Source organism: Oryx dammah, unplaced genomic scaffold (genome assembly GCF_014754425.2).
Source record: "Oryx dammah isolate SB20612 unplaced genomic scaffold, SCBI_Odam_1.1 HiC_scaffold_18, whole genome shotgun sequence".
In the NCBI taxonomy this organism is placed as follows: domain Eukaryota; kingdom Metazoa; phylum Chordata; class Mammalia; order Artiodactyla; family Bovidae; genus Oryx; species Oryx dammah.
In genome coordinates, this window is record NW_024070202.1 from 53,880,676 (window position 1) to 53,903,594 (window position 22,919).

General features: G+C 38.5%; 1 protein-coding gene across 2 annotated transcripts in view; it reads right to left on the minus strand.

Moving 5' to 3' along the window:
- MDFIC (MyoD family inhibitor domain containing) overlaps positions 1 to 22,049 on the minus strand; it is a 95,995-nt gene extending 73,946 nt beyond the window's left edge. Inside the window, exons 1-3 of one of the 2 annotated variants that reach the window (XM_040260146.1) lie at positions 21,606 to 22,049; positions 21,133 to 21,318; positions 656 to 778 (exon numbers count right to left, since the gene is read on the minus strand). In XM_040260146.1, the coding sequence (XP_040116080.1) occupies positions 656 to 778; positions 21,133 to 21,217 (208 nt within the window). In that variant the 5' untranslated portion in view covers positions 21,218 to 21,318; positions 21,606 to 22,049. Of the gene's footprint in view, positions 1 to 655; positions 779 to 21,132; positions 21,322 to 21,605 lie in introns of both variants that reach the window. The other variant, XM_040260145.1, reaches the window with a different exon arrangement.
- Between the last annotated feature and the right edge of the window lie 870 nt (positions 22,050 to 22,919).

Consider the following 22,919-nt stretch of genomic DNA (forward strand, 5'->3'; position numbering starts at 1 on the left):
ATCTTTCACTATATGGCAAATTCATATTGAATCCACCAGGGGGAATTTAGCGGCCAGAACAAGCACAACCTGCCATCAACATGGATTCTGAATAGCACTTAAAGAGATACTGGTATTTCTGGGCATTCCCAGAGTAAAACAAAACTAAACCAAAGCTTATTACATATTCTACAGAGCAATTTTAAGAAGAGGAAGAGAATAAAAAGAAGCTAAGTAGTGATAAAAGTGTTAACTGTGAAAAAACAGTTTGGAATCATTTGGCCAGAACAGGGACCACATGGTGTTACCAAAATATTACTCACTGTCCTCTACCTCATCTTTACCTTTTTAGTTTCACTGTCTGTTTATACGTAGAATTGTCCAACTTCTACTTAGTTGTTACTCAAGAAGGAATTTAGTTTTGTCTAAATCTCTCTGAGAATGGAGTCCAAAAATTTTCAGTTTAATACTTCCTTTTTAAAGACAGGATGAAAGCCAGCAGACAGTATTATTTATACTCTGCTTTACTTCTATATGTTAAAAGACTCATGAAAAACACTTTCAGGTAAGTTGCTGATTTACAGATTTCTAGTAGAATTATATGAGATGATTAACTAAGAGCATATTATTATAGTCATGTCCCTGAATCACTCCAATTTTCTCCAAAAATACTTACTTCTGATGAGTTCATCATCCGAACAATTTCCCCAAATGGGCTGGTCTTGCATCTCTCCATGTGTGAAGCAGCTATCGGTAGCTTGAGTTATCTCTCTCTCAGTATTTTCTTTATCACATTTTTCTAAATTTAAAAAAAAAAAAGCATTATCATTAAATGTTACATATTTTTCTCTGTTTTCATTTTTATAGATTTTTTTCCCCAAAATGCTTCTATAAACCTGCCATAATTTAAAGAAACGGGAGCAATATCTCAACTAACCATTGCATACGTTATTGACTCAATAGAGATTTACTAGCGTCTACTCTATGACTGCACTCCAGAAGCGGCACTAGTGGTAGAGAACATGCCTGCCAATGCAGGAGACTTAAGAAGCACAGGTTTGGTTCCTGGGTCTAGAAGATCCCCTGGAGGAGGGCATGGCAATCCACTCCAGTATTCTTGCTTGGAGAATCCCTTGCACAGAGAAGCCTGATAGTCTACAGCCCACAGGGTTGAAGCATCTTAGCACACACACATGCACTTTATGACCAGCACTGAAGAAACATTTTATTGTAAAAATTGTCTGTCAAGATTACTGTAAACAGGTCATCGAAACATAGCAAACGATCAGCCATGATAGAAAAATGTGTAACAGTTCTATCAAGGATGGAAGTGAGTCCATACATGTAGAGGGCAAGGATGGCAGGGAAAGCATCAAAGATAATGAGAGATTTATATGTGAATTTATGGGTTCTCCAGGGAGGAAGCCAATGAGTAAGGGAAAGTAATGTCTCATTGGGAACATAACTTAAGCAAAAAGCTGACTGACTATAACACAAGGGTAAATGAATGTTATGAGAGGTCTAGAGCACTAAAGAGATTCAAAGTAAGAAGATACGCATCAGAATTCAGAGCTCAAGAAAAGCATGATAGAAAATGGTGCATGTTGAATAATCTTTAAGATCAGCAGGAATTCTCAAAGTAGAGATGAGAGAAAAGCCATTCTAAGCGAAAGAATTGCAGGGCAAACTCCAAAAGCAGACACTTGGGCAAAAGTTCAAATTTTCTGCACTGTGAACTACTTAAAGAGGGATATTAGGAAATAAGATTGTAAAAGTTTGAACAGGGACATGCTATGGATTTGCATGCCAAGGTGAAAAATCTGGACCTAATTTCAAAATAAGATAAAAAAGTGACAGTAGCCACGGTAGCTTTATAAACTGTCTAATCAAAGCCACATATAGGGGAAATGAACAAACGTATATACACCAGAGGTTCTCAATCCTGACAGTACTCTAACTCACTCAGGGGACTTCTTAAAAAATAGCTTCCTGGGCCTCATAACCTAAAATTCTACTTAAATTTGGGGGTGGGGGACCCAGGTGATTCAACTGTCCTTAAATCCTTAAGAATCACTGGAGGACGGATGCATCTAACAGGGAGAACAGAGTAAGGGAAACTAAAAGAGAGACTGATGAGAGTTTTGTCAACTGGATAAGAAGATGGGAAAGGAGGTAACTGTGATAAAATAATTAGAGGATTCACAGACTATCAAAGAAGATGATAGCTGGAGATGACTGAGTTGTCTTAGGATGGATTTGACTGGGAAAACCCAGAGATCAGGAAAATAATTTATAAAATACATATTTGTATATGTATCTATGTATAACTGAATCACTCTGCTTTACAGCAGGAATTTGAAAAAGGAAATAGCAACCCACTCCAATATTCTTGCCTGGAAAATTCCATGGACGGAGGAACATGGTGGACTACAGTCCATAGGATCACAAAGAGTCAGCCACGACTGACCACATCGGCACAGCAGAAATTAACACATTATAAATCAACTATACTTTTAATATATTTTTTTTAAAATAAAAATATATATTTGTATATAGTTTCTATTTGGGCACTGTATTATGCAGTTGAATATACAATCAATTACAAAACACATCCCAACCTTCATGGACTGTAGCCCAACCAAGTCTAGTGGATGAGTTTAGTTTTGAACATCTGCAAGTCGCAAAGTTAAAGCTGAAAGTTATCTTCCTAAACTTGACTGCTGAAGTCATTCAAATGAATAGGCTCACCAAAACTGTAAGTCTATGAAAAGAAGAGTATCAGGAGGGTTCTATACAATTAGAAAGGAATCAGAGAAGGAAGAAAAGCTAGATGATGTCAAGCCATGGAAGCAAAGAAAGGAAAGAGATTCAAACAGAAGTTGTTAGTCAACTGTATTAACATTTCCAGTGGAAGGAAAAAAAAAAAGTTCTGCACATGCAGAAATTTCTCCTGTACCATAGGGATTTCACAATTGAAAAGTTCTGCCATAAAACACATTTCAACACATGAAAATAGATGGACACTCAGGAATAAGTCTAGAGGCTAAGATTTCTGAATTTTAAAAAATTGGGTCTTCAATGCTAAATATTTTTAGAAAGCAAAACTGTATTCAGATAGCAGTAAAATATAAATTAGAACCATACTAAACCAACATGTTCTAGATTTATGTAGCATTTACTCAGCATTATCCTAGGGAAAATGTAACCTTCCTGAGATGTGTTTGTTAGTTTCAATTAAAATCTTGACTTTTTTAAACAATTTCTGAAATCCATCCACTGCTACAGTCAACCCAAGGCCTTTCTGAGATGATCAATAGAAAAGATTTTTCTAATAGCTCTACACACGAACTCTCTCCTCAGCAGAGTCCTACATTTTTGCTGCTACTGTTATGTAGCTGACTGCCGCCAGGTGTCATGCTAGTAGGCTTGATTCAATTAGTAACTCTAATTGAAGCTGAATGAAATTAATTATATAATTTTGAGCTGTTCAAGTTTAATTCCATTAAAATTAATTCATGAAACCAGGGCATTATGAAGCAATGCTGACTAAAAGAAAATAGGTATGAATAAAGCCTCTAGACACACTTGACTCACATTTGAATCATGTCCAATATTCAAGTGCTAAACACAGACCCTCTCAACTCTCCATTGACTAAATGAAAATGTCATGTGGCTCGTACACACGCAATTTTAGTAGTGACCCACTGCTAAGAAGAAAACAAAGCTCTTCCTGCTCTGAATATTTACTGAGACAGTTATCTTTTTTTTTTTTTTAAGTTTCCTTATCTGTGAAATTCTAGAATTAGATGATCTCTAGAGTCCTTCTCAAGTTGAAAAAGAAAAGGAAAATTATCATTCTCTGTCTCATTACCTTCAAGAAATGATAACTATGTAACTACTATTAAATTACAATCATCAATAGCCTCCTTTGAAAACTAAATGGTCTCAGGCTTTTGCTATGATCCTTAACACTCAGAACCAAAGCAAGACTCAGAAAAAACTCCAAATTTAAACTGACTCGCCAATTCTTCACTCATAGAAGTTTTTCTGTGACTACTTGACTATTTTGTGTTTTTTAACATATCTCTTTTTATTTTATCAACACATCTTTAATATTTAATGAAATACAAATATGGCAGCCACATAAATGGTGTGCAGTTGTATCTAATATTGAATAAATGCACTGAGAGAGAATGAGATTTAACTGATTACTGCAAAATGGGCACCATGATGTCCAGCCAATCTTATTACAACTTTCAATAGGTTTGGATCAGCCACTACTCATTAAGACGAAAAAATAGCAGTTTCTAACAATGGATTTCTGTTATCTGTTTACATTGTCTGTCACTTCTGAAATACAGCAGCAGAAGCCATGGTCCTGGTTTAATTGATTCCTTTCAAGCTTTATGAAGGTTTGTAGGTGCAATTCAACTGCTATTTGGGCCTGAAAGGTATGACAGGCCCACAAAGATTTGACAAAGAAATGTTTGATATGATGTCAAAGGCAATCAAATAATTTCAATGAAGCATAAAATCCATCTTTCTACAGGTTTCTGTATATACATCCTTTCCTCCCCAACTATATATATACAAGCACTCTCCAAACTTAGTAAATTTCTCTTAAAAGAGCATCTTCATCATGTCAATCATGCTGTTCTTCCAAGCCACTGGCTTTCTACTGTAGACCACGTTTAACATAAAGAGGCACAAGTCCCAACTTTGGGGTCCCAATTTGGGTGATACAGAGAAAGGAGGGTGTCACCATCATATATGGCCAGATTTGAAGAGGACTGCTTCAGGTAAGCTCTTTGGTACTAAACAATTTAGAGAAAACTTAAAAAGTGTTAGTTGCTCAGCTGTGTCCAACTCTTCATGACTCCATGAACTTAGCCTGCCAGGCTCTTCAGTCCATGGAATTCTCCAGGCAAGAATACTGGAGTGGGTTGCCAGAAGAGAGAATCCTTCTCCAGGGGAGCTTCCCAACCCAGGGATTGAACACAGGTCTCCTGAATTGCAGGCAGATCCTTTACCATCCAAGCCACCAGGGAAGCCCTTCTATACTGTAAAATTCAGAGAAAACTTAGAAAAGCCCACCAAATACTGAGATATAGGCCTTGCTTCTCATCCCCTTGTCACAGTATTCCAAGTTATCAGAAAATACAATTTTATCATATCACTAATATAGAGGGATTTAGTTCCATCCTTATGTTAGGACAACACTGAGAATATAAAACCTAAATTACTACACATAACAGTAAACAGTCCTACTAATAGATGAACATTAAGAAGTATGTTTTAGATGTTAATACAAAAGTTGAAGACATTTTAAAAATATCACTAAAGCAAAGGACAGTCATATACCACTGGCATCTGCTGCCAAGAGGCTAGCTCCCACACATTCTCCTTTGCCCATGCCAAAGAGGGAAACACAGAAGAATCAGTGGATGAGGGGGAAAAGCTTGCTCCTTGATAATGAATCCTCTAGCTGGGGAGACCAAACACACACACAAAATATCAAGCAACTATAAAACAAAAGAGAATGAAAACTGCCCTGGGTCCTAATTCTGGGTCAAAGACTGACCAGCTGTGTGTCTGGGGCTCGGCCTCATTCTCTTCATCCAGAAATGAGGGCATTGAGCTGGATGGCTGCAGAGATCTTTGTTGTCTGTAACTCTGAGTCTGCACAAAGGCTAAATAATTGAGCCAAAACTTCATATACACACAAACTGTAGGGTGTTTAGAATGGAGAAGAGAAAAATCATAGAAAAATTCTGTAAAGCCCTGGGTTTGAATTAATTTTCAAAGAAAATGATGAGCATAAGTTATGCCAAACAAAGGAAAAAGGTAAGAATTCTAAAGGATCAATTTAAATATAATATGTCCTACTCAGAAATGACTATCTGACAGGATCAATACTCTATTTTTTATTATTTTTCTAAAGAAAGATGTGAATGGTGAGAAGCAATCTCTCTCCAATCTTGATTATTCTGGCTAAAGGATATGAGAGTCAGGTAAATAGAATTTCCATTTGATTTAAAATTTTATAATATTTTGCCTCGTTGGCACTATCTAATTTTTAAAACTTGAGAGTTTTACTTATCTCAGACAGTTGGGGAATAAAATAACTTAATAGTGATTAACAAGAGAGAACAATCTAAATGTATAAAAGAGTACACTGGATAATAATATATGTAAAATATTATATATGCCATATTAACAACCATTTAGCTGATATGTAGTTGTTAAATAAGTAAAAAAGAAAATGCTTCCTTTTGTTGAAAGAATAAGTTAATGAATTTTATATTTACAGTATTAGCAATTTTCAAAGGACATTAACATGTTTTGTTTATTTCATCTTCAGAACCCATTAGCTAATTTCGTATCTCTTCCAGGGTAGAAAGCCCATTGCAATACTCAGCCTTTCTCCAAAATTCCAAGGAATGGTACCTCATAAGGGATCATATTCTACTCTCTGTCAGTCTGATTTAGTAGTAAATTGTTCTTTATTTTAAGCATAAATATGCCATCAAGTGATCTTTAACTCCTCCTGCCCATTGTAGATAGAAATAATAAACACGTCTATAAGACAATCATTCAAACTATTCATGAGGGTTTTTTTTTCATTAGTTTGTAGTCAAGCATATTTATTATCTGAACAGATACATGGTTTTAACAAATAAGAGTAAGAAAAGAACCTAGTAATGTTGTAATGTTTCCAGGATGAAATGAGCTTGTCAAAGTTACCTAAAGAACTTCTAAAACATGTACAATACTGTTCATGCCTCATCGTTTTCCAAGAAAGAGACAATATTGTCTACAAGTCCAGATATTTGAATCTTTCTTGATAAACAGAATCTGCCTGCCAGTGCAGGCTATGCAGGAGGCCTGGGTTTGATTCCTGGGTCAGGAAGATCCCTTGGAGGGGAAATGGCAACCACTCCAGCACTCTTGCTTGGAAAATCCCATGGACAGAGGAGCCTGGAGGACTATAGTCCGACATGCTGCAAAGAGTCAGACAGCACTAAGCACGCATGCACAACTCAGTGAATAAGAACAAATGATAAATAAAAAGACTCAGGTTCTCAGGGACAGAAATACTATCCTTACACTGTACATTTTACTGGAAAAATGTTTAAGAGCAGAAGGTAGATGTGGAAAGAAATGGAACCATGCCTGGAAAGTAGGATGTCTGGTATATAATAAGGGCTCATTCACACTTGCTGCTGCTGCTGCTGCTAAGTCGCTTCAGTCGTGTCCGACTCTGTGCGACCCCATAGCTGGTCTCCTACCAAGCTCCTCTGTCCCTGCGATTCTCCAGGCAAGAACACTGGAGTGGGTTGCCATTTCCTTCTCCAATGCATGAAAGTGAAAAGTGAAAGTGAAGTCACTCAGTTGTGTCCAACTCTTAGCGACCTCATGGACTGCAGCCTACCAGGCTCCTCCGTCCATGGGATTTTCCAGGCAAGAGTACTGGAGTGGGGTGCCATTGCTTGATACTAATATTATATTAAGTGTCATTACAATAAGCACCTTTTTAAAACCTTAGGGAGGTGCTGAGGACAGTATCTATCTATTCAGCAATCACTATATAAAAACCAAGCTAGAAATCTGTTTACAGACTGAATATAAGGAAATCTATTTCTTCCTTTGAAAAACTACATATATTTTTTTCCTCATGGACAATGAAAATGATATTAGAGAAAATGCTTTCTTTTTGCCTCACATTTGCAGATAAAATTGAATCATTGGGTTTGACCGTGCAGTTATACCAGTACATTTCAATTTTCCCTCAGGCCTGGATCTCCTAGTTTCCGTTATTCTGTGTGTGTATATATATGCATATTTTATATATTTATATATTTTATATATATATTATATATATGTATTTTAAAGTACTTTTACAGGTTACCTTAAATATTCTCTTGAACTAGGCATAGGTAGGTATAAATACATAAACCAATCATTAAATCTACTTATATGTACTTAGTATGTATATTTTGTGGAAGACTAGTATAAATGATGGTGCTTGGCAGATATCCTTATAAAACTGTATAAAACTTAATCAGTATACAATTTACTTATTTCTTAAAGCAAGGAGTATTAGTAGCTTGCTTTATGCATAAAACTTGGGGCTGCTGCATGCTGATCTACTTCAATTAAATATTTTATTTTAACCTATGAGAGATCACTTATAATCTATATAATATGTATATTCTTACTGCCATGCAATCTATATGCACATCTCCTTTATCTGTAAACAATTTCATTTTTACTCTTCCATTCAAATACCAACATTATTTCAGATTATCTATGTGTATTCTGGATTATGAAATCTTAAATAATCTGAAACTAAAATGTTTGGGAAAGTAAAAAAAAAAAATTTTTTTTAATCTGGGTCTCTATTTCCCAGAGACTAAGACAATGTGGAAGTCTACAAATATTTTACAAATGTAACCTTTAAAAACCAAAGATAAGGCAGCTTTCAGGAAGACCTGACGCTCTGGAATTTCACTTCTTCACTGATCCAAATAAAGAAAAAAGAAAAAAGAATCCCTTAAGCTTAATGACCTTTAAGAAACATTGCAAAACCTGCCTGCTTTGCCTGATGTTCTAAAACAGATTAAAATTTCATTGTCCAAAACATTTTAAGATTAAAACCAAAGCATTTTTAGCAGATGAATGAGCATATTATTAAATTTCTTAGTTTTATATATATACAAAACTTATCATATAATCAGACATACTATTGTTGAATTAATTAAATGCTTAAATCAATTTAATCAATTAATTGTTATTGCCATTATTTTGAAAAATAGTAAGACTTCTGGGCAAAAGCTAAATTCATTCCTTCAAAGGGCTTCTTATGCAGTTAGAAGCTTATGGTGTGTTTAGATTTGAAAGAATGAGAAAAATGACACTGACTCAACAGGTTTAGTTGGGGTGGGTAGAGAACAATAGGTTTTATACACAGCAAATCAGAACAATTTTAAAATTATATGAATATGCAATTGAATACAAATATGCAAACAGTGCAAACTACAGCAATAGTGCAAATTAATATCTCAACAATCAGGGCTCTAAATAAATGAGGGGTAAGAAGAATTAGGCACTTTCCATCAAAAAAAAAAAAAAAAAGTAGTGCAGATGTTAGAAAAATGCAAGCTGACACAGGGCACCAGGACACATGATCTCAGTCATCTTACTCTCCTGCACCTTTGACATCAGAATCCAAAGTTCCTCATCCTAAAAATGTATTTTCAGGATAACTGACCCCAGACTCCTCCATCTTCAAATACAAGTTCAATAATGTTCTTCCTACCAGCAAATTCACTCATATGAAAGCCAAACATTCATAAGGCTCATAGAATTTTGAGTTACACAGGCTCATAAAGATCTCTTAACCCAACCGGATAACATAAATTCAGTTCAAAATATCAACATCCAGCATCCCATAACAAAGGCAAGGAGAGCAGGCATGAATAATTCCAGAGACAGGGAAACGGCCTCAGAAGATATAGCTTACTTCAAGTCAGGACTTCTTAAGTATTCAAAGACTTCCCCCAAATCGTCTAAAATTGACTTATAATTTTCACTGATTTATAGTATTTTGTTCTTTGCCATCAAAGTCTAATCCTTCCTCCATGTGACAGAGCCTCCATATTCAATCTACTTTTATAAGCATGATAATCTTTTTCAGCTCAGTTCAGTCACTCAGTCGTGTCTGACTCTTTGCGATCACATGACTGCAGCATGCCAGCCCTCCCTGTCCATCACCAACTCCCGGAGCTCACTCAAACTCATGTCCATTGAGTTGGTGATGCCATCCAATCATCTCATCCTCTGCCATCCCCTTCTCCTCCCACCCTCAATCTTTCCCAGCATCAAGGTCTTTTCAAATGAGTCAGCTCTTTGCATCAGGTGGCTAAAGTATTGGAGTTTCAGCTTCAGCATCAGTCCTTCCAATGAATATTCAGGACTCATTTCCTTTAGGATGGACTGGTTGGATCTCCTTGCAGTCCAAGGGACTCTCAAGAGTCTTCTCAAACACCACACTTCAAAAGCATCAGTTCTTTGGTGCTCAGCTTTCTTTATAGTCCAACTCTCACATCCATACATGACTATTGCAAAAACCATAGCCTTGACTAGATGGACCTTTGTTGACAAAGTAATGTCTCTGCTTTTGAATATGCTATCTAGGTTGGTCATAACTTTTCCTCCAAGGAGTAAGCATCTTTTAATTTCATGGCTGCAGTCACCATCTTTTTACTCTTTTTACTTTTTAATCTTTTTACTCTTATCTAAAAAGTTATCCTGAAAGAATTTGCCTTAATGACTGCTGAAATCCAGAGATACTTCATCTAGAGTAGTTCCCCTACTTAGCAATTAACTCTGTTATAAAAGAAATTGAAGACTTTACCTTCTTCCCCTTTTTTAAAAATAAGGTTATACACCCATCTTTAGTGTTTTAGCATCATCATTATTCTAAGTGCCATAGTTTTTAAAACTTTTCTGCTACCTCTGTTATACCAACAGACTTTATCACGAACATTCTAACCCAAGCTCTCTGGTTAAGGTATGAACTCATATTGAGCGCTATTTACAAAAATGAAGGCCAATGGAAGTCAAAACTGAACCAAAGAAGTTCTTTAACCTGTAAAGGCATTTCTAAGCTATGATTTGAGTCTGATCTTGAAATATTAGTGAGAGAGGATGGAGAAGAGCATTACAAATAGTGGTGAAGCCACAAATATGACAATAATGAGAGACTCTGTAGTATATTGAAATTGATTTCTTAGACTTCAGAATGATGAATATGAATTAGAAGTTGGGAGATGCTTCCTCCCTGGGAATTGTCCTAAAGGAGAAAACCAGAAACCTCTTATTTAATTCATCAATACATCCTCTGGCCTTCTGGATAATTTCTTTGGGGCACTGCCTACTTGGAATTCTCCTTTAAGACCACCAACCCAATCTGCCTTTACAATTTCTGCAATCTCATTAACTTCCAGTTTTAGTCACCTCCAGGAGGATAACTTATAGATCTATTATCTTCACCCCAGTTCCTATCTTTACCTATAGATTTGAAGTTTTAACTCTACACCAATATATCTTTAGCAATTCAGACTTAACATTTCCACTTTTCTTCTGTCCCTGCCTGTTTCTCCAACTGTAGCTTGTACATTGGTCAATGGTATTCACAGAATCACTGTCAGTTCTCTATTTTCTCCTTATTGTCCTTTTCCCAACAATCAATTGCTAGAACCTGCTAGTAAGTTATAGCTCTCAATTTCTCTTAAATCTATACTTTCTTGCCTATATCCACCACCAGGGCCTATCCTCATTTTCTCTTCCAAATAGAAATCCTTTTCTAAAATAAAGATTGAATATTTTACTCCTTGGCTCAGTTTCAGTTCAGTTCAGTTGCTCAGTTGTGTCTGACTCTTTGTAACCCCATGAATTGCAGCTCGTCAGGCCTCCCTGTCCATCACCAACTCCCGGAGTTCACTCAAACTCATGTCCATCAAGTCGGTGATGCCATCCAGTCATCTGATCCTCTGTTGTCCCCTTCTCCTCCTGCCCCCAACCCCTCCCAGCATCAGGGTCTTTTCCAATGAGTCAACTCTTCACATGAGGTGGCCAAAGTATTGGAGTTTCAGTTTTAGCATCAGTCCTTCCAAAGAACACCCAGGGCTGATCTCCTTCAGAATGGACTGGTTGGATCTCCTTGCAGTCCAAGGGACTCTCAAGAGTCTTCTCCAACACCACAGTTCAAAAGCATCAATTCTTCAGCACTCAGCTTTCTTCACAGTCCAACTCTCACATCCATACATGGCCACTGGAAAAACCATGGCCTTGACTGGACGGACCTTTGGCTCAGTAAGAATTAAATTCATTTTGCATATGGGTAAAAACCTGATAGAGTTATTTTAACATTGTACATATATTAATGTTGCAAATTCCTACACCTTTCCCATGTTCAATAATTTCAGCTTGTATCTCAGTAAGAAATAGAGAATAAAATCTCAGAATTCGTCCTAAAGTCCTGCATGCTGCTGAGGTGATGTGACGTGAAAAATAAGAACAAAGTAGGTCTATATTCATAAAGACCCAGAAGATTAAAGGCTGATTCACCATGAAAAAAGCAGGCGAACTGTTTCTATGAGTAGACAAAGTGAGGAGAGGAAACTGGTTCCCTTGTCCTCTGCCATCTGCCTTCAGGGGGTGTGTCACCTCCCAACCACAAGGTGCCTAATTTTTAGTGCTCAACTCTGTACAGTCCAAACCAAAAAGACCTACAAACTGTGTCTTGTTCAGCTCGGATCACTCACAGGCTAATTCAGACAAGACTGACCCCTTGCTATCCGGAGATTCTCTTAACCTCCAGAAGCTCCAGAACAGAACCGGTCACCCTGCAATGGGCCATAAACTAATCGGTCACAGGGCTCTTGTCGTTATCTTGAACTGATATTCAGACAAGGGATTTGGTGCACACACACACCTCATCCTCTCTCTCACTTAGCTCACAAGTTCTCTCTGGGCAGAACGTGTGTTATACATTTTCAATTGTCACAGGATTTTGTACATAGCAGGCACAAAGGAAATAGTTGTTCATATGTTTCCCAGTTTAAATATGTTGATATATGTGGTAAGATATATTGCGCTAGCAAGAAAATGTATTTCAGACTTTATTCCTGAAACCATACTTAAAAATCAGACATAAAAGCACATGCACATGAATCATCTTACTTCAGATCATGTGGGTGTAAATCTGAAAACAGAAGTGGACTGCAAGCAGAAACCACAAACGAAATTAACGTTAAAATAACTCTTTTCATAGTTCCTGCTTAGTGAACTCTAAGCAATTAGAATCTATCAAATACAACTCAATTTCCAAAAGTTACAGTAGAAACCTTAGCTCCTTCAGGATGTGTAGGCTAACATAAAAAGAAAATACTAAAAGCTTAAGAAACTTCAGTGTTAATGGCAAGAGAGAGGGGAGGGGGGGAAAGATGAGAGAGAAAAAGGTTATGAGAGAGAATCATCCAAAACACAGGACTGATCAAGACAGTAGGAAGGGCTGCAGCAAAATTCAACTACGTAAACATCTAGACTCTACCCAGGGCAGAATCAATCTCCCCTTAATAAAAACTGAATAAAGACTTTTAGGAATAGAAACATAAAAATCATATCCCATGCCTTTATAGGGTGGAATACTTAAATTAACTCAGAAAAACAATTTGGTTGAATTGTTTCCCTCTTCTGTTTGCTGTTGTTCTAACTAATTTTCCATTTGCAAATGGCCTCTTAGATTGTGGCAATTAATGTTTCCTTTTCCCAAAATCTTTTATTACAAAAATATAATGCTAGTAAAGTAATTGCACACTGTTATTAGACCTTTCCATGAAATCAACCCAACATGATCGAGGAAACAAGGTTCAAAGAAACAGGAAAGACTCTTCCACACCCAAAAATTCCACAGATTCCCCACTAGCCCTGTAAAGGTCACTCAGTTATATATGTTAAATCCTTGTATGTGAACTGACCGAACAAGGACAACAGGCATGACTCTTGCTGACCAGAAATCATAGCCTGTTAATTGTACTTCTGGTCTCTTCAGCTCCCCATATAGCCTGGAACACAAAACCAGTTAGTACAAACACACTCTTCCCACACATGCCTGATACTCCTCCTTTGCCCCCACTCCCACTGCTTTCATTCTGCCAATCTCCAACCCTAAGCCAATTCCAAAAATCCATTCTATCTGCTTCTATTCCCAAGGTCCCAAATGCTTCTTGCTGAGAAAGGCAATCAACCATGCTGACCATGTCCACTAAAAATTCATGCCATTCATTCTTTGTTAAGCTCTCAGTGTTACTGAGCAATCCTTTTGTTTGCCCCAGATGGACTCCCTCTTGAATCCTTCCCAATCCTTTCCACACATCTCAAATTTCTTGACTCATCCTAACCCCAACTTGCTCTCAGCAAATGTTGCATCTATTTTTCTGAGAACATCGAGGCCTTCAATAATCTTTTACTCATATGAAATTTTCTCTAGATGATCACTCATCCTTGTCTCCTATCCCCATCTCAAAGGGGAACATTCCCAACTTTCCAAGACTCGTCTTATCATCCTCTTCCTTCCCAGGATTTTACTCTTTCAATTACAAACACCTACTGCACCACGGTTCCACTCCAGGCTCTTTCATCTTTTTTCTTTCTATCCCATGCCTTTCTTTCCATTAGTGTGTGATGGACATGCTCAAAATTCCCCATCCAAAAGCAGCCCTCTCTACACCCTGCTTCTAAAAAACTACAGCTCTTCTCATCTTCCATGGCCCTAAATATCTAACATTTCTGTGACCAATCCTATAAACTCACTCTCTGTATTCTTTTCCTTCTTCTCCCAAAAGGGTAGCCATCCCCCTAACTCTGGTCCTCAAAGACCCTCTCTCACTCTTGTGCCCATCCACCAGCTACTTGGTGGTAAACTCTTAGTCTGTAAGCCTGACCCTCACCACTCTCCTAGTGACAGATTCTCTTTTTCAGTGGCCTACTGGCGATCCTGGCTTAGCATGGAACCAACATGATCAAAAAAAGACTCAACTCCTCCTATGTTTCCACTCAGGTTACAAAGCAAACCTATGAATTACCTTAAATTTCTATCTTTCCACCACCTCCCATATTAAGTATTTTGCCCAACCACATAAACGCCATTGAACAAAATTGGACACTGTGCCTAGTTTTAGGAGATTCAAAAATGAGTAAGTAAAAATCAATGCCCTCAACATTCTCTCACAGCAAGGTAGAGCACTGTCCTACTTTTGCTATTGTTCTTAAATCCATAGTCTCAATTCCACTCCCACTGGTACTCCTCTCATCTTTTGTTAGGCTATTGTAAAATCTTTCCGCAAAGTCATGACCTTCACTCTTGCCTCTCCATTCAAAATCATCCTCTGAACTGCCACCAGATTTATTTTCTAAAAACACCAATTTGTTCCTATCCTTACCCTTATCAAGAACTTTCAATAGCTCACTACTGCCTACAGAAAGGATATACATCTCAGGAGAATCAAGGACCTCCTCAAAATTATTTTAACTTATCTTTACAACTTTACCTTATTTTCAACTCCTTAATAGAGCTCATACAATGCTCTTAGTGAAGTCCTCCACGTTTTGTAACAGACCTTGCTCTTCATATCTATCTCCACAAACCTTGTGGAGTTTGACCATGATTCTTGGTCCAACTCAAATCATAAGTTTTGAGTCTTCCAAATGCCCCAGATAGAGATGCTACCTCTCTCCCATGTAGTTTGCCATCACTTTCTTTGTGTGTCTCTATAGCATCTTTCCATCTTCTTTATAAGTATGTGTAAATGTATTTCTCCAATATACTGCAAGCCCCATATTTCATTCATCAATATTTTTCTCTCTGTATCTGTCACAAAGCATCATCTCTATTTATATATATTGTATATGCATATATATATATATAAATAAAACAACATTCACAGAGCACCTGAGTAAGGCAGAAATAAACAATGTGAGGACAAACAAAAAGGGTATGGTAGGAAAGAAAATGGCTATGAAATTACCCTGAATTACAAATACAACGTATATTAATAAATGCTTTCCCTATTCCCATCCTCCGTCCTGACCCCCAAACTATTTCTATTCTTTGCCATTTGCTGCCATGACTCACACTTGTTCTGGACAGCAACCAAGCCCTCCATTTAACCCAATCATTTATTCCACAAATATGTACTAGAACCTACTTCAAAGTCAACAGTGCTCCCTGCCTATCTCAAGATTCTGTGCCATCATCTCCTTCCTTAACACAGTCCCATCCAGCTCAGTTCATACTGCAGTGTCCCTTAGAACTTTATTTGCAGTTCTCAGCTCAAACAATTTAAGCTCTCCAAACATTTTCTTAAATTTATAGTCATAATCATTTAACCACTTCCTTCCTCCCTCCCTTCTTAGGTTTCTCCCAGTTACTCCTTCTCTTATGCATTTGATTTTTTTTTTCTTAGCAGAGGGAACATGACTATGTCAAGCTGATAAGGCTTGCATTTCTCTAAACTTACAAAATGAACATTAGTTTTTTTAAGTGAAAAAGGATTTGGAGCATAAGGTCTACAGTGCTTGAAATGCTCCCAAATCCTCTTCCAAATCTAGACAAGGTTTCTTATAGTTTTCCAGTTAAGCCTATTCTCTAAAGCACCTATACTGAAAATGTTTCACTTACCTTTTTTGTAATTACCTGTATATGGTTGCCAGTATCATTAAGAGTATGTTCTCTATAATAACATTTAATAAAATTTTCAACCATCTTTTTGAGATTATTGAGCTAAACATAATTTATCATTCTGTTTCTATGAGAAAGGATAATCCAGATTTCAAAAATCCAGCTTACAAGTGAATACAGATCATGTGAAAATTAGGGACTTCTTTCCTTATTATTCCATAAAAATGCTGAGATCCCTAGAGAGAAGTCCAGGATGACGGGACAAAAATATCTACTGAGGCAGTAGAACAAAGTATTAAAAGGTCTATTTATTGATTTATTTTTATCTCATTCTTTTCAATGTGTATTTATATATTTATTTTCTAATATTCACATATATTTGTACAATAGTATACAATATCTTGACAGGAAACTTTTTTGAGGATTAAGACTCAGGCCTCAGTTCAGTTCAGTTCACTAATTGGGATATGGGATAAAAATGCTGGTGACTAAGAGACAGTACACATGGAGTGATATGATTTAAAGTTTGGAACTTGTGACGTTTCTCAAGATTTTTCTTAAGCTTTCTATAAAAAACAAAAAGACTTTTTAAAAATCAAAAGCCTGTAAAAACAATGATTCTCAACTAGAGATAAAGAGCACCTGGAGCTTCTTGAGTCTTACTCTCCAGATTCTGATTCTGTAAGTCTAGAGTGGAGCCAAAGATGTCAGTAGCCTTGAGAGACTAGAATAGCATCTCAACACCATCGCTATTCCAGGCCAGATAATCCTTTGTTGTGAGGGGCTACCATATTGTGTGCATTGTATACAGTGTTCTCCCTGGCCTCTACCCACTGCATCCCAGGAGCACCCACCAGCCATACCAAACATGTTTCCAGAAGTTACCAAATGTCTCCTGCAAGGCACTTCATCCCTGATTGAGGACCAGAGACAGAAGGTGCCCAAAGATGACACACTCTGAGAAATGCCATTCTTAAAGGATAAAACGATATAGTAAAAGTCAAAGAATATGGATATTATGAGCATAGTGGTATAAATTGAAATAAACAGGCTTCCCATAAAGGAAATCTGATTAGCCAATATAAATTCCTGACAAGTCAGCTAAGCTTCTAAGTCAAAGCTCTTCTTATGTAATTTCAACTTGAAGATTTTCTCCCTAGCTTCTATTTTAAATTATTTTTAATTAACTTTACTGGCATTTTGCATCCTGCTATGAAAAGTCTGCCTAATAGTCTCAGAGGACTCTCCCAAGAGAGAAGAGTGCATTAAATCACACATTATCACATTAAAGAATATTCCAGCACACAGTCCAACAGTCTAAATCTTGGCAAATGCAATGGGGGAGGGAAGGGGGATGCAAGGGCCAGAACAGGCAAAGTGATTCACAGTATCCAAAGCTGATTATTTTCAATTCACCCATCTGTAGGAAAAAAAGTTCTACTGATTGTCTACTTTAACCCACATTTATCATAATGACATATATTTTATAATTTGTGCTTCTATCCTGGATTCTACTGACTATGTATGAGACCCTGGACAAGTCACGTAAGTTCTTTGGACATCCCTTCTAGAAAGTGAGTCAAATGGACTAAGTTATTTCTAAAGATCCTTCTAGTTACAAGTAGCAAACATGGAAGCATTTAATTAAAAGGCTCTTTTAACCATGGAGAAGGCAATGGCAGCCCACTCCAGTACTCTTGCCTGGAGAATCCCATGGATGGAGGAGCCTGGTGGGCTACAGTCCATGAGGTCGCACTGGACACGACTGAGTGACTTCCTTTTAACCATATGGATTCTAATAACTGCGCACAAAAAAGCAAACGCCTACCAAGGTTGACAGCACAATGAATTTTAAGATGCTTGACCCAAAAAAGAAAAAAATGACAATTAGATGAACCATGCATACAAGATCCATTCTCTTTTAAAACAAAAAGAAGTTTAGCCCAAACTACCCTTCACGCATGAGAAGATCAATCAAGTCAGTCTTTCAGAAGTTCACCATAAATAGGGAAATAGTTTAAAATCACATTTAAAACTATTTAAATTTAAATAGTTTTAAATTTACTTTCTAGTTTCTATAACAGAAATCACAAATCAGCTGCTTTGGAGCCATTTCCAGCCTGCAGGTGTGGTTGTTTTGTTTGGCCTGGATAAAAATTGGATTTAATTAGCTGCCAACTTTTAAAAGGGAGTGATGATACATAAAAATCCATATTTCCAGTATCTCTTGAAATACTGGAAGATATTAAACCCAAGTGGCAACAGTGAGCTGGACTGAGAAGCACTGCCTCCTGGGCCCAGAGCTCTCCAGGGGTCCTCAGTCCCCACTGCTCCCTATCTTCCCACACCCACCCCGGTTCCTTCTGACAGCATGGGGCATATGAGCTTATATCCTTGTCCGTAACAATTTTCAAAATGCACAAATAAGATTTTTAATGCTTTCAGAGCCACAAAACTGTGCTTGGAGAAGAATCACAGCCAAAGGGGAGAAGTTGTAAAGAAAGAGACCTTGCTCTCAACATGAAAACCTTGCATAACTATCAATATGAATGCTGATAAGCAGAATGTGCTACACTGTAGGCATTTAACCACCTGAAAAAATGCAGAAAGAAATCCTAGATTTGATGGGGAGTTCAGACTAGAGACCCCCCCAAATTTACTTTCAACTTTAACTTTTATGCCTTCAGTTAGTAGTACACATAGCTCCTCACAACACAGTAATACATGAACAGGTTTTATGTCTTTACATACACACACACATATATATGCATATGCATATTAACATACCCATATATGCATATGTATATTAACACACATATATATTTAATTTTGTTTGCAGGGGAAGACTTGATTTTATTCTTCTCCTTCATGAAAAGGCATTTTTACTAACTTTCATAGAACATTCCATTTTTCTCACTGATTTTAATATATAAAGCTTTAAAATTAGGTTTCTATTAACTAAGCAGCCGTATCTTACCAGAGTATTATTCAATTATTCTTCTGAAAAGATGATCAGGATTCTAAGGACAGAAGGATGAGGATGAAAGAACTCAAGAAAGAGTTTAGAGAAGTGTGGCCTGCAGGCAAAGTTTCTTCACTAGCATCTTTACCAACAAAACCACCCTAACCATGGCAGCTTCATACAATTTTCTCCCTGCCCACTTGATCCAAAACTTTTTTCCTCCAATTTATGAGATCTACTTGTTTGAGATACAACCTTTTAAGAAGATTCTGAAGATTTTCTTTTGTAAAAATCTTAACTTTATATTACATTCACAATTAAATTGATGCCTATTTAAAGGCTGCAGCAAGTCAAAGTAAACTAATTTAAAAACCCAAACAAACAAAAATGCTGCTGAGGCTGAGTCAATTTTCAGGTAAAACATAATCCAAGAGTTTCCACACTGATCATGTGTTACATGCAGTCCACAGTTTTCTTCAGAACATTCTAGAGGTTGGCTTCCTAAAAACATATCATGCGATACCTTACATCATTAAATCTGCACAGATGGATTAGCTATCACTGCAACTCCTACTGACTTTAAAATGTATATTTTTAAAGTTGGACATTGCAGATATCGTTAGTTCTAAGTCAATTGTTTTTCTAGTGTGTTTGAGCTTGATTTTTGACACAAGCATTTGTTAACACTAGTGATTAACAGCTCAAGTGTGAACCTGAACAACCCATCAAGGAGCCCATATGACTACTGAGGACATTCCTAATGACAAGAAAACAATTGCCTTGGCAATATAATGTGCAGAACATGGGCTGCTTCTGGGAAAACATGTTTATCATTCTAGTTCTGATTTTCTCTATTTAGAGAAAATGACTCACTGTTTAGAAGCAAAAAAAACAACGATAAACATAATTCAATTTAACAGTCTTTGAATGCCAGGACATTTTAATTTAGCCATGGATGTTTTCTGCTTTTACCTAATGTGGGTTCAACATTAACTTCTCCTCTACTTTTTACTGCTTTAACAAAAAGAATCCCAAGAAGCTCATGACATTATTCTTAAGGCTGGGGGGCTGGGAGGGTATCAGGCTTGAAATCAAGATTTAAAAATAGGTTTCTGAACCCTGGAAAATTAGTTTATATGAGTCAGAACCCTTTAAAGCAGAGTCACACTAAGAGGAAGATACATAGGATTAAGATCCTCTCTCTCTGTCACCAACCTGAAGTATTTTACCTTCAAGAGAAGATCCTGTCTGACTTGTGTATAAGCTTCTTATGGAAGTTTCCCAGGAACAGGAGTACTTTTTTTTTTTTTTTTAACAGACTGTATTTGTTTATAACTTGGATGAACACAAAGAGCTAATTCATTCTTGGAAAACATTTCTTTTGAAGTCTGTTTATTTCAAAACAAAAACAGTTATTGAAAGCATATGCATAAGCCATTCCAAAGCAATTGGTCACAGAAACCTGGATTATCAAAGCTGCAGAGGAGCCCACAAGAAATAGAAAGATGAAAAAAAAAAAAAAAGAAATAGAAAGATGAAGGGAGAGTGCAGGTTTCTCAAAAAGCAGCGGCAGTCCTGGATCTGCTGAAGACACAGAACTTAAGTGGTGGGGAAGCGCTTCGGAGCCCACACTGTTGGGTCTTAGGCCCTGAAATGCATATGTTTAAGAAAGAAGTGATCCTGTACACATCCAGTTTCTCGGCAGCCAAAGAAGGGGGAGTGGAGAGATCAGCGGATCCCGCCCTCTTATCCGGTTGTTGATCTGAGGCTGAGATCCTGGAGAACTTGATTGAATAACGCTAACTATGCAAAAGTTCACTACGACGAGGTAGGCTCAGTCCTTGCACCAATTCCCCACACACAGATTCCAAGCAGTAAAGGTGCGAACACATTTTAAAATGCAACAGTGACAAAGGAGCTTGCAAAACTTGCAAGCGGCACTCACCCTGGGCTGGGGCACCCAGCCGGCCACCGCCAGCCTCAGCCCCGCGCTGGGGCCCGGGAGCCAGGGCTTCGCCCGCGCCGGACATGGGCCGCTCCACTGAGCCCTCGCCGCGCCTCCGCCTAGCTCGCCGCCCTTCGGGGTCGATGCACCAGGGGCTGGGAGGTGTTGGGTGCTGGGAACTGAATGCTTCTGGCGAGGATTGGAAAAAAAAAAATATATTTTGAGAGAAGAGCACACCACCCCTGCGGGACATTCCCTCCCCCTCTGCTTCCCTTCCCCAAACCCCACCCCGGGGAAGTTTTGATTTGAAACCCGGGAGGAAAACTGTTACCCAGCAAGTTGACAGCAGTGAGTCCTAGCAGATAGAAGGGGGGGCACTCAAGGGGGAGGCGCTGGAAGGGAGATCGGATTTGGGAGCAGCTCGGGGAGGGGATCAGACCCCTCCTCCTCCCGCCAAGAGCATCGCCACCTACCTCGGCATCCCCCCAACACACTCAAAGCCCTTTCCTCCTCCTCCTCCTCCTCTTCCGCCTCGGAAAGTTAGCGAGGCTCCGGCAGGGGCCGCAGGTCGCGGTGGCTTGACGGCAGCAGGCAGCCGCCTCTGGGTGTCCCTCCCAGCCTCCGTCCCGCTCAGCAGACACCTCAGTGGCGGCAACGGCAGCAGCCGCTCCTCTGACTCCGTGCTCTCCGCCCCCTCTTTCCAGTCAGCTCAGCCTGGCCGGTTCCCCTCCGAGGGGACTCTTGCCCCTTTGCCTTTCTTTCCCCCTTCCACCACTCCTGCACTCCAGAAACACTTCTCGCTCTGTGGCGCCTTTTCATCATATCCGGATCAGAGAGGCCTTGAACTCTTGGCTCTCTGCCCCGAGGCTGGGGGCGGTGCGACCCGGGCTCGGCCTCTGGGTCCCTCGCGCCTGGCTCTGTCTGGGTCAGGAGGCCAAAGCCCTACAGGGTTGGCGCTGGGCGGGGTGGGGTGGGAGTGTCCTCCCGGGGGAAGGAGGGAGTTGGCTATTCCCTGGCTGCCCAAGAGTGCCCCCCACTCAGAGAGTCACCTCATCCCTCTCCCCACTCCTGCCCCAGACCCACTGACGTTATGGGAATGCCTTGAAGGAAGTAGAAGCCTTCAGGGTGGACAATGCAAAATGAAAAAGTATCACTTTCCTGATAGAATACAGAAAGAGCAGTTTTGAAACCCTGACCCCTAGCTGAGCGGTTAATCTCTTCATCTCTGGCTCTGAAGAAGTCTTTATTCTGTTTTTCAGTTCTTTGTTTATGTTGGTCAAACAGGATCCCAGACAGGAAAAACCTGTTGCAGCTGCATGAAGACTCAAGAGGCATCCAGGAAAAGGGTGACACCCTTGAAGATGCTCTGGCCCTGGTCCCAAAACCCAGCTATATCAGGGCAAGTATGTCCTCCACAGATGACTTCTGTGGGGAGATAAACTTGTGGTCAGAAGTAAAAAGCTGACAACTCTCCATTTATAAAGAAGATGTTCTGATTGCAGTTTAATCTGATGAGCCAAGAATAACATCTATAAAATAATTTGCAGATACAGTGTACTTCAGATAACTATTGCTCTTTATTCGTTGAGAGTGAAATGCAAAATTTGTAGAAAGCTACAATAAATTCATTCCCTGACTCTTTAGGACAAGAGTAATTTACAGCAATGTTATCAAAATTGGAGAAGATGCACGTTGGACACAGCTTCCTTCTAGGGGTAGCAATAATATCCCAGGAATTTCATCTCTTCAAGAAACCAACTGGAATTGGTTCCAATTGATTAAGGAGA